Source organism: Anser brachyrhynchus (genome assembly GCF_964034855.1).
Source record: "Anser brachyrhynchus genome assembly, chromosome: 2".
NCBI classification, from domain to species: domain Eukaryota; kingdom Metazoa; phylum Chordata; class Aves; order Anseriformes; family Anatidae; genus Anser; species Anser brachyrhynchus.
In genome coordinates, this window is record NC_137695.1 from 61,659,234 (window position 1) to 61,672,077 (window position 12,844).

General features: G+C 39.1%; 1 protein-coding gene across 2 annotated transcripts in view; it reads left to right on the top strand.

Moving 5' to 3' along the window:
- The first annotated feature begins 855 nt into the window (after window positions 1-855).
- VPS41 (VPS41 subunit of HOPS complex) overlaps window positions 856-12,844 on the top strand; it is a 107,255-nt gene continuing 95,266 nt past the window's right edge. Inside the window, exons 1-2 of one of the 2 annotated variants that reach the window (XM_080582229.1) lie at window positions 856-972; window positions 5,078-5,116. In XM_080582229.1, coding sequence (XP_080438355.1) covers window positions 931-972; window positions 5,078-5,116 — 81 coding nt within the window. In that variant the 5' untranslated portion in view covers window positions 856-930. The remainder of the gene's footprint in view (window positions 973-5,077; window positions 5,117-12,844) is intronic. The other variant, XM_080582230.1, reaches the window with a different exon arrangement.

Genomic DNA, 12,844 nt, shown 5'->3' on the forward strand with positions numbered 1-12,844 from the left:
TCTTGAAATTCAGTTTTTCCCAGATGAGGTCTCAACAATATTTTGTACAATGGCAGCCAAACATCTTCTTTGTGGAGTCCCTTGGTTTGTATGAACAGGATGGCATTTATAAATTTCTTTGCTGTGGTATCCTGATAGTCCGTAGACATCTGGTAATGGATGAAGAATGGAGGTGTTCTTGTATTATCTCATTTCCGACTGAAATGTAGTCATGATAGTTATATGTTCTTGTATTAATACTTTTGACTTGATAGCTCTCCCTCAGCCCAGCGTCAGCCCCTCAGTTTGTCTTCAAGGGACAGTTGTATTTCCTTTGTCAAAACTCAGGCTATTCCTTTCCAAAAGCATAGAATGATATACCTGACTTCCAGTGCCATGGTAATACACTGAATTTAACTTGCAATTCATGGCCTTATGGTTATAGGTTTCCAGCATAACAGTCTAGGTTTGTCTTTAGTTGCCAAACTAAAGCACATTTTAAATTCATTGATTGCAACGGTAAGGACTTTGTATACGGACACACTAGCTCCAGCTTAGATTTGGGCCCTCTCCACTGACAGAACTTGAGCGATACAAAGTGCAGCCTACAGCTTTTTAGCGTCGGTTTTTAACATGTAGAAAAAGTAGCTTGGATGCAAGCAAGGCATTAAGATCTTCTGTTTTAAAAGAGAAAACGCAGCAGCTCTTTGACTGCAGAAAGAGATGCCGGCTTTGCAAGGCCCTTCTGGCCCTACAGCCCAAGCTCAGGCGGGCACCAATAAACGCGCCTTGCCCTCAAGGACCGCCTGACACACTTGGGACTGGCCCTCGGCATCGTGTGCCTTAACAAGACGGACAGAAAGACGGACACAAGGCACCCCAAAGCAACAAAAACCTCCCCAAACTACATTTCCCAGGGTGCCTTCGCCCCGCCGCCTTCCTGCCCCTCACATGACGGCCGCTGGCCGCGCCATGGCGGAAGCCGCGGAGAAGGTAGAGAGGGACGGGCAGGGCGATCGCCCGCCGCGGGGCCGGCGGCCAGGAGCCCCCGGGGAGCGGGGAGCGGGGCCGGGGAGGCTCCTGGAAGCGGCGGGGCAGGGTCCCCGAGGGGCTAGGGAGCGGCGGTCTGAGCTTTGCTGCGCCCGGGGTGGAGAGGGGGAGAAGATGGAGGAGGGGGGGAGGTTTTTAGGTAGCCCCCCGGGGCTGGGCGTGAGGGTGGCTGGTTGGAAGGCAGCTTGCACCCTCACAGAGCCAAGGTTGGGGGGTGGAGGAAGGGAAAGGTCCTTCTCAGCCCTAAAAGGGGCCCTAAATGGGGCTGAGAACCCTAAAAGGGTTAAGAAACTCGCGTGTGCCCTGCGGTGCAGGGCATGTGGGCGAGTGCATCTCAACAGGGGAATCTTCCCAGGTAAATGGGGACAGTTTGGTATTTGTAACCCGCACATCTCTGAAGTGAGTGGCCTCATAAAGCTCACCCTTTCCAGATGACTCCTTCCCAGGAAGACAAAATACAAGCTAGGAATGAATTTCCTCACTATTCTGAATACTTTCTCAGTTTCTTTGCCAAGCTAGGGCTTTTATTTTTGACAAGAGGCTAAACAATGTGACTTCTGTCTCTCTTAAAAGCCTTAATGTGGGAGAGCTTTAAAACTCTCCCAGGGAAATTTGTCTTGTTTGGGAAAAGGTGTTTGGTTTCCACATTTCTGCTGTCAGGGATTCAATTTTAGGGCTGGCTTCTCTTGGGGAGGCTTCATTGCCTGTTATGGTGAATTTTTAACTGTAACAACACTTCAGAGAGCTCTCAGGATAAAACTAACCCTGATAAATCTTCTTACCTTCTATAACAACATAAGGGATTAAAGCAGTCTGTGTTTTGCAAACTTTCATTATCGTATCTTACTCGTTTCTGTTTATTTTCTGTGCAGAGTATGCACAGGTACACTGGAAGGAAGGTATATATCGCTGTGTAGGTGAATGTTGGCACAGTTCCTTGGAAATACAAGTTCATAATTTTCCCTTCCCAGCAGATCCAAGTTATGGGACTAAAAATGTACTTGGTAACATCTGGTTTTATAAGTGAAGGGAAAACTATACCCGTTTCATTAGAAAGGAGGATCTATTGAAAGGTTATGTTGGATCTACTAAGCGAGAGATTATAAGGGTCAGAGATTACTTTGCATTTCTATGGCTTCCTCATCCGTGTTGCCGTTCTCTATTCTTAGGCTGCTTGAGCACCAGCATTTGCCAGCTGACTGGAGCATACAGCTGATTCTCCCTTTGAGTCTGAGACCTACCAGTGACAGTCATTCCTACATGATTTGAGATTCTGGCCATCTACAAACCCCTGTTGAGGGGATTTTCTTTCCACAGTTACAAGACTACTAAAAAGTAGAAGTGGAGTATAATCCTCTTGGTTCATGCATTTTGTGGGAGGGGGAAGTAACCTGACAAAACCCCAGAGTAGTCGTAACTGCAGTTTGCTGTTCCAGTTTGCCTGTGCGAGTGGGAGAAGTCAGGCAAAAAGCTTTTCACAGAAAGTTGCTAGCAAAGTGAGTTGGTAGGTACGAGTCAATTCTAAATGCCTTCAGCTGAGTTGTTGTCAAGGAACAAACTGGAGGAAATTTTTCACTCAGAGGGTGGTGAGGCCCTGACCCAGGCTGCCCAGAGAAGCTGTGGATGCCCCATCCCTGCAGGTGTTCAAGGCCAGGCTGGATGGGGCTTTGAGCGACCTGGTCTAGTGGGAGGTGTCCCTGCACATGGCAGGGAGGTTGGAACTGGGTGATCTTTAAGGTTCCTTCCAAACCGTTCTGTGATTTGTTTCCTAAGCCAAGACTCCCTTTGAATTACTGAATGTTATTTTCCCTAGTTAATCATTAAGGCCAGGAAGCATTTGCTTGAATTTCTGTGCCAGTTATGAAACTTTGTAGCCGCAATCGTAGTAGCTTTCAAATACAGTAGCATTAACAGTGTAGTTGTCCCAGATCAAAACACATTGATCATTTGAATCAACTTCTGGTGTGCCCTGACTTCATAGGCCAATATTTTCCAAGGATGTCCTTTAACATAACTTAAAACAAGAAAGATTACACTAAATCTTAAGTGATGGGTGGATATACAAATCAACAAGTGTAACAGCAAGTGGGCTTTGTTACTCTGTCTGGTGTAATGTTATGAACTCACCCTCTTGTCACTTTCTTTCCTTGCATCTGTGTTTTCCTGAATAGCCAAAACAATTAGGAACTATGGGGGAAAAAATTAAGTGTTATAGCTGCACTACTAGCAAATCTTGTGTAACAGCAAAAAAGTCACTTTTTGTTATTGCATGTTTTTTTGGGGGGGAGAACAGATCAATTTTTTTTTTCCAAACAAATTCTCCTTTTTTTCCTCCAAATTCTCAACTCTGAGAAGTGTATCAGAATATCAAAATGGTATATCTAATGGTTTTGATGTATAAAGGAGTTGAGTATTCAACTCTTAGTGTCCCTGAAAGAAAAAAAAAATACGATTTTTTCTGTTAGGAATCTGGTGATCTTTTGCATTGGACTTTGTGTGTTATTGCTTGTCCTATAGGCTGGCAATGTTACATCATGATATTTTAGTTCTCGTATCATTTGGTTATTATTGTTAAGTAGAATTTAGGATGCAGAGATTCTATATGACGAAATTGCTGTTTCCTGAAAGGTAACTGTTTAGTGAGTGGAGACAGTGAGAATGACAAAGAAACAGTGCTACAAGAAAAGTCAAACCCAGGCTTGAAAAGATACCTAGGTTTTAATCCCTCTTCATCTGCCCTTGACTCCCATATCCTTTCTACTTGGCATTTCCCAATTCAAGTCATAAATACAGACTAGGCAGATAACCCTTCTATGGGATACATGTTTTAGAGGTGGACATCGCTGCGGTAAGTAAAATATAGGAAAGAGGTGACAGCAGTCATGGTAACATCTTGCGGTGTGTTTCAGGTAGGAAATAAAAATGGTGCTTTTCTTCTCCCCCATCCACATCTCTTCTGATCAGTTGTGATGGTCACTAAAGGTAAACCTCCTGTAATGCAGACGAGGCATTTGCATGCATTTGCTTTCTGCCTAGAGGTCACAAGCAGTGCATTTTATAAATAAGGAAAACAAATAAATGTAGCAAACTAAAGATGACACTGGTCATTGGTACATTAAATTTTCTTCCCCTTTCATTTCTCCTTAAGCCGTTGGTAATCGTCTCTTTTTTTGCCTTCTCTGATGAAATTCCCTACCTATTTATTGTATTGTCCAAATATTATCTCATAGGCTTATAGGAAGTTGCTGCCTTCTCTCTTGCTCATTCTTTGCTTATATCATATTTCGTTGTTAAAATGCTTACATTCACTGTCAGCATATTAGTTGTAACCCTTTATTGCTATTGATAATGATAAATACGTTAAGTAAATCTTCATTTTGCTGACCTCTTTGAGGAGGCATTGCATCAGCAGATTTTACCAGTGGACAGGTGAGAGATTAGCAGAAGTCGACTTAAATTTTTTTGTAGCACAGTAAGATTCAATGTCTTGCCAGAGAGAGATATTTTAAAGGTGCCGTTGCTTCAAAGGCAAGAGAAAGGCACTTGGTTTCCATTGATGTAAGATGGGAAGGAGAAAGTCATTCAGTGCTGATGTATATGGAAAATGGCTTGAGGTTAATTTTAAAATAAGTGAACTAATAGTTGAATAAAAGTGCTAGTTGCTAGATAACCAGAGAATGCTGTTCTGCCGTGTGAGTCAAGACATGAGTAGACATTGCAAAACTTACTGCTGCTTCTTAGGGGAGGGAAACTGCACAGATGATGCTGTTCACTCTTTCTTTTAGCCAGGTAACCAACTATAGTCTCATAGTCAGCTGGTGCCACTGAGTGTTAGTGTGGCACTAGATTACATGTCCATGAATTGGGGATGAATGGAAAGGATAATTTCTGACATGTTCAGAATCACTCTGAACTTTGAGTTGCTCCCAGTTTTCTCATGCCTCTTAATAAAGGTGTAAAAGTACTTTAAAGGGGAACTGTTACTCAGTTGTCTAGGGTTATGTATGCACTTAGCTAATTTTCCCTATTTTCTTCGCATTGTTTTCAGGAAAGTGGGTATAATGAAGAATCAACAGATGAATCTGAGGTAAGCCTGCTTAAAGTGCTTGGTACCTGAATAGGTGTTAGTGCTACTCCTTTGTTGGTGTGAAAAAATACCACGCTTTATGGTTTGTTTTGGCAGCTGCTTACTTAAAAGTTCTGCTGGTACTCTACAGTGGTGTTAAGCTGCACTTCAGGTATTTAAAAGAAGCTGTGATTTGCTAGTAAGTTCTTCCTTATATTTAAAGAAAACACAATCACCAAATTGTAGTAGAGTGAATTAGGTTGAGAGAAAGATTCAAGTGTATGCACTTCTGTTTGAAAATGAAGCAAATGAAAGTTTAATTGACAGTGTAATTATATATGCAGTAATAATACGTTAAAGTAGTTCCTGTGTTATTTAATAACTTCAAGGCCTGGATTTAATCATGTTCTGTAGAGTCTCTGTTCTTGAGATTGCATTTTGTCAAGAACTGTCTCGTGTTCGAGAGAGGTCTGCCTACGTGCTGGAAAAAGTGGACTGGGATGAGGAGAGAAAGGGAACTACAGAGAACTCAAGAACTTGTCTGTGGACAGTACTATAGTAACTCCGAAGCTGCAATCATTGAAGGGGTCGTAAGATATTTGGCAAGAGATACTTGGCTTTAGCATGTTCTAGGATGACTATAGGAAGGAAGAAGTAGGGGTGGTTGAGCAGCTTCAGTTGAGGCCACCAGCGAGAACAGATTTTACAGAGCAGGGTATTAGCTTGACTGAGCATTTTCACCCATTATGTATCTAAATGAAAGTGGCTCCTGGGCTTCCAGAACTTTAAAGGACTTGCTGGTTGGAAGATTTTCTGTTCTTTTCCTAGTGCCAAATCTTCATGCTTTGTATTTAAGTTAAAAGGAGGTTTAAATCCTAATTTCCAGGATGGTGGATTCTGCAGAGGTTATGGTGGTGGCTTTTGAAAGAATCCTTCCGCAGAGGACAGTGGCTTTCATTGTGGGATAACTTTCTCCTCTGCCTTTCATGAGTGGCTGTGGTGGCACAATAGGGCATTCCTAGTGATCAGTAAAGATTTCTTTGGCATGTTTCTTTTCTGGTGTGTTTCTGTGTGGGACAGCTGCTGGGAACAGACTCTTTTTGTCCAGCATGAAATGGTTTCGTTCTAGAGCTACGTTGGATGCGGAGGGGGCTTAATGAGGTGAAATGCACATTAACAGTGACTGGGCCAAGTACTCAGCATTTTGTAGAAAAATAATCTTCCCTCAAGGGTTGATGTTCGCAGGGTAGTGAGCATGGCTACCTGACAGGTCAATTTTTCTTCTTTAAGAAGAAGGAAGAGCTTGGTTTAGTAGTACTTTAATAGCCTTTCAACACTTAGCCCATTACAAATCAAGTATTTACAGTGGTATTAGTATAATTAGGTTGCCAGATTACTGTTTTTTTTTTGTTTTCACTTCAAGAAATCATAGGCATCATACAGCCTTTGCAATGTCAAAGGTGGTATAAAAATAGTGGTAGAACCACCAAGTCTAAATGTTGTTAGTGTTTGCTTATATCGTTTGAAGCACGGACAGAGATAAGATTGAACTGGTGGCTTTACTCTTACTTCTTGTGATTGTAAAATTGTATGATTTCTTTTGGATGGCTCATAGTTTGAATAATTGGGGATGAATCCTATGGTGATGGTACTAGAGTCTGGGACTAATCCTTGCAGTCTGTGTCCTGTGATCTATTTAAAATAATATTTATGGCATGGATTTTGTTGAAGTCTTGCCATCACAGTAATAAAGATTTTTACATATACAATTGGTTGCACTTAATTTCATTTAAATGCTTTCCATACAATTGAAAATTATCGCTGTTGGTTTCAGTGACTATATGATGTGTATAAGTTATACTACAGGAATATTTTCTATTATGGAGGAAGATAAATTTTAAATAACTTCTTTTGAGTAAATGATGTCCCTGTCTGAACTGGATGCATAAGCAAAATATGAAATGTTTTTCTTTCAGTGCTTTTTACACTGCTTTGCCATTGCCTTAGTAGAGTCAAATATCACAGAATCGTCTAGGTTGGAAGAGAGCTCCAAGATCATCTAGTCCAACCTCAGCCCTAACACTAACAAGTCCTACACTAAATCATATCACTAAGGGCTACATCTAAACGTCTTTTAAAGACCTCCAGGGATGGTGACTCAACCACCTCCCTGGGCAGCCCATTCCAATGCCTAACAACCCTTTCAATAAAGAAGGTCTTCCTAACATCCAACCTAAAACATGCAGTGCTTCTCTTTTATGCAGCAACTCCTTTAGTGTAATTCCTTTATTAGCTCTTAGTATATAACATGCTAATCCTAAGTTGCTACCTGCTTGATTTGTTTTAAATTAAATGTTCTTTAACAAATGCCAGAATGCTCATTAGCACAGACTGGAGGTAAAGCTTTACAATAGGTCTCAAACGTGAGAGTCTGCAAAAATGACTGTTTTGAATGTACATCAGCTAAGAGCCCCTCATTGTAAGTTTGGTTACAACTCTTGCTTCTCAGGAAATTGAGTTCTTAAGGCTGCTTAAATGGGTTTAATACTTGCCAGCTGTTTGTCAGAATGTGTAAAATTTAGAGGTGTTAATTAGCAGAGGTGATGCATATGTTCAGATGTTAAACAACTATCAGTATCTTTGCACTGAGAAGCCTGATTATGTCAGCGCTTATAGAAATGCTGTAGATCTTTCCTGATAACTACAGTACAACTTAGACTTTATTTCATATACTTACATATGATATGGGGTATTATAAACTTTTTTTTCCTTTAGACAGACTGATACGATGAGGAAACAGTGTATCTAACAGTGTGTTTTAATTCTCAAGAGAAAAACCTATGCGATTTGCTAAGTATTTCCGTTGTGCTCTTGAAACACAATCATTTTCTCTTTGTATCTTCTTGTTTGTTTTTCCTCTTTGGTTTGTTTGTTTCAAATTGTGCTTATTAAGTATACTTGCTTTACTTCTCGCAACCCCATCATCAAATGAGCCTGAGCAGCTTTGTTTGATTGAAAATTCCTAGTATAAGGAAGTTTCATTAGCTTATTTAATTTTATTTTACAGCACCTGGAGCTGCATGTTTGGACTGTCACATATGATGAGACCTTAAAAACAGACAATAAATGATGAGACCTTAAAAACAGACAATAAAGTAATTTGACTTCTGGCTGTTCATAAACTGTGGAGAAAAAAATCCGAATAAATTATGTATAGCCTGAGTCTGAATTTCTGTTTTCAAAGTGTTTTTCTTTTTTGTAATGTGTCTGTTTCTTTAACATCTAACTCTTCTTGGTTGAGCTGTTTTCTGTCAGGCAGATCCTTCTTAGATGTTCCCAGTGAAGTAGAAGAAGATTATGTTAATCAAACGAAGGAAGTATTGAGGTTTCTTCAGTAGCAGTGCAACATGGTGTTAAAGTGGGATGCACAATAATATTTTTCTTGCATTGAAGTTGCTACTGCTGCTCAGACTGTAATTTGGTCTTAAAAGGTTTTTATTTTAATGAGAGAATCCTGTTATATTACATAATGGACCACGGTGGAGTGACTTAAAGAAATTTTTGTTTTACATGAGAACAAGTCATTTTTTTTTTTAGCTTAAAACAAGGAATAGTTAGATTACAGTAGCACATACAACACTATGTAATGTGAAATTCACCCATGAGTCATTTGCATTCTCTGAACAGAGTTCTTGGGTCTGTTAATTCAAACAAAAGCTTACTAAAGAGTCAACTTCAGTATTCCTGAAGTTCCTCTCTCTGAACCTCCATGCCATTCTGCACTGCGTCGATGTATTATGATGATTTGGTTTGTTGGTGCTGCACAGTATGAAACTTAAAATTCAACCTCTGACATTATGAAATCTTATGAGGTCAAGCAGATTTTTTTGGTCTTCACTGTATAGATAGTGCACAAAACATTCTCACCAAGAATTAATTTTTACTGATAAAGGCATATCAGTTACATTGTGTACTTGAAAATTGCTGGTCTGCATAAATTAGTAGCAGTTGTTCCAGGTGTACCTTGCATGCAGTAGAAGTGTTTTGAATCAGGTCTTTGAGTCCTGGGACCTTTGGCTCCTGTCTCAGCCTCGGACTTGGTGTACTGGCTTAATTATGCTCTTCCTCTTTCTTGTCCCCCCCTTATGAAGTGGAGCAGTAGTTTCCTACCTCTGACAAGTTTCTTAGCTCATGAAACACTTTTTGTCAGTGTGATATACTGAAGAAATGAAATTCGGGAAGTATCAAAAACTAGAACCTTCCAACTTGATGAGGGAATTGGAGCCAAGTTAACATCCTGAAATTTGGTTAGTCAGGCTTTAATGTTTTCTGTTCCTTTCTAATTGACCGGAGTAGGTTGCCCTGGTCCAGTACTTATTTCCTTTACAGGAAGGACCTTTTCAAAAAGAAGTGGCAGTGGAATCATAAAACTAGTTCTTGAGCCTGTAAAACGATTCTATGATTATGTAAAGAATTACACTTGATTTTTGTATGGGCTGCACTGCATGGAGGGTAAACTCTTTGATTTGGATTCTCGCCCTATTAAAGGAAACCACCAACAAAAATGGCAGATGCTCATGTTCCACAAACAGTTTTGAAGAATAATAATTTGTTTTCTCAGAATTAAAATGCTGTGTAAATATGTGTATTGCTCTTTTTTATTAGGTACTTTTGTTTGTTAGGGATCATGTCTCTCTTCTGTATAACATTGTATATTTCCGTTCTAGCACTTCCATTTTTATGTTTCCTAGTCTGTTTTCTGGCCTGTTTTCTGATCTTTGATCACTGCTACCTTGTGAAGGGGATATATTTGTTCATTAAATTTATTCTGTTAGCTATTTAAACGCTATTAACGTATTAATAAATTCTAGGAGAATTTGTAGAGGGGAAGTATTGTAGAAATTCTTGTTTAACCCAGCATTCAAACAGCTTATGTTGGCTTACTACTATCTCTCACCTTTACGCTTTTGCCACTTAAATTGGTGGTGTTTTTGTTCTTTAAGGTTTTAAAGACTGTGATCTGAACTTGAGCATAGTTAGGAAATACATAAACGTTAACAGGAGAGCAACTAAAAAACCTTGATGTTTTCTTTTCCTTTTCAGTGCACTCCAGATCTTAGTCTTGTAGGCTAGGTCTGGATTAGGTCAAAGCAATTAAATCATTTCAAGTAAATAAAGCATCTGGTTAAAAAGGCTCCTTGTCATACTCTGTTTCCATCAAAATGTTCTCTTAACATAGAGGGTTGAGCATTGGGCTGGAAGAGGTGAGCTCTTCTGTGGCTAGTAGTTTTTGAAGGAGCATCACCATTGCAACAGAAAATGAATAAGAAGTAGACTTGGCTACTGTAACTCAGCCCAACCTGCCATTTTTTGTTTTCTGTCTGACCTTTGGTAAATCATTTCATGTCATGCCTCCTGTCTTTATTATTGAATGGCTTTATACTATGGTTGCCATTATTTCTTCCCATTGTTTTAAAAATATAAAATGGGAGGAAAATGCTCAAGAATGTTTCACATACCTGAGCAGTCTGGAGAGAGATTGCTTCTCCCCACATGGCTTTAAGTGAAATTGTCCTTTTAAGTAGGGTGAATGGAAGGAAAAGATCTATAAATTCCAAATAGAAAGTTATCCTCCTTAATAATGGGAAAATGTATCATGCAAATAATTTATCAATTTGAGTCAGTAGGATGAGCGTGGTAAATTATTTATTGAAGTTTAAATGGAATCTTTTCATACATTAATTTGAAAAACAAGTTTGCGGTGACTAGTAACTAACATTATAATATACATCGTTTGAGGATTGACTTGCAGGAAAAAATGGATTATTGCTAAATTCTTTTAATATCTTCTGGTTTTGAGTGAAAATTAGATACCTCATTTTATGAGCTATTAATATTAACCAGAAGTGCCTGTTCTGTCTGTGTGTTGTGGAATACATAAAAACTAAAAATGCTGCTGAGCGTGTTACATAAGTTAAATACAATTGCAAAACTAGTGTTAAAAGAGTATACAGATGTAGCCTTTCCAAAATACTAAGTGCATTTATCTGGGTGGAAAATGGAAAATAGTGGGAAATCTCAGCTATTTACTTTCAGCTTTCACTGTAGCGACTGGGTAGAAGTAACTTTAAAAACTACTGTTCCCAAAACTGCACTGTAGGATTTTCATATGCAGTACATCACAAGGTGGCAACCGGACTGCTCAAGTGGTGTTCACAGAGGAAACAAATGTTTGCCCAAGTTCCTTACTCAGCAAACAGAAAGTACAAGTAGAAATGTGTAGTTTCATTGAGATTTGAACTGTTTGGATTTTTCACTGCTGGAGTTGGATTTAGACATGGAAGATAAAACAGCCTATCCTGTGCTGCCTCTGTGTATGGTGCAGTTGAAGTGGATGGACTAATCCTGTGCTTTTGAACACCGGAGTGGATTTAAAAGTTTTCACATATGCTTTGCCATGCACAAAATTACCAGTAAAATAAAAGAAACTTACGGGAGTTGAATTGAAACCAAATCACATGCTATATAGGCTTTACTACTATTTTTTGTACATGTGATTTATGATGATTGCTCATCTGCAGTATGTCATCTGTGTTATTTCTGCTTCACAACTTGGCTGATGCCCAGCTCCTTCAAACCTGTGCGAGTGAATCCTCAGTTGGTGTTCCACAAAACAGTATGACATCCTGCATACCACAATGGTTTTGAGAAGGAATAAAATGCTCTCTGCTTTGCCTTTCATCTATGTGTTATTTCATACTCTGAATGCAGCCTGTTTTGATACATATTCACAGGCAGTCGTATCATCGTAATTCCTTGCTCCTGGTGGATATCTGCATTTTTCCAAAGAGGTTGAGGGATTAGATAAATCCCTGTAGAAAATGCATGGGAAGAACAGAAAACAGCTGTGTGAAATTTTAACATCGTAATCCATGTTTGCCAATTTTACAGCCAGATACTGGGAAGGTATTGGTGATTTGTATAAGAGGAATAATAAAGGAACTGGATGGGAGGTTATTCACTTCACTTCCTTCACTGAGCTAGCATTACTGTATGTTCACCAGAGAACTAGAGGAAAATGTTTGTTAGTACCTGAAGTTACAAGTGTGACTTCATGGTTTAGAAATTTCAGTCTTTGTGTCATTTCGTTGTTTTGTGTAGCAATGGATATGGAATAGAAACTAATTGTACAGCTAGACAGATGGATTTATTTATTTATTCTGAGTGATTTTAGCATTTATTCTAAACTAATTCTCACAGAACCTGTGTTTAAATACTGTCAAAAGTGCACAGGCTGCTGTATTTTGCACTGTCATACAAGTGTTCCACAAAACTGAAGTAAATAACCGAGGTTTTATAAAGATAATTATGTACCCCTTGCCCACCTCAGTAATTTGTTTCTTTATTGATATTACTAACCAGTTTGGCACTTCAGATCAGTAATTGTATAATTTGGATCTTTTTTTAAAGGAAACTTGTCTTTTCAGGTTTTGTCTGATTCAGCTTTTTGTGGGAACAAACTTTTCAATATTGGAGTTCCAGAGGAAAAGAGGTTTGAATTTTCTTAGTCACTTTTGACCTCCACAGAGTCTGGTTAAGCACATGATATTTAAATTTGGCAACATAAATAAGACAACAACTTGCAATGAAATTTTGTTCTAGTTCCTTTATTACCTAACAAACTGAGCTTTTGGAGGTTAAAGGCCTTAGTCTGAGTTTTTCTTAGCATCCTTCTAGTGGTAGGGATTT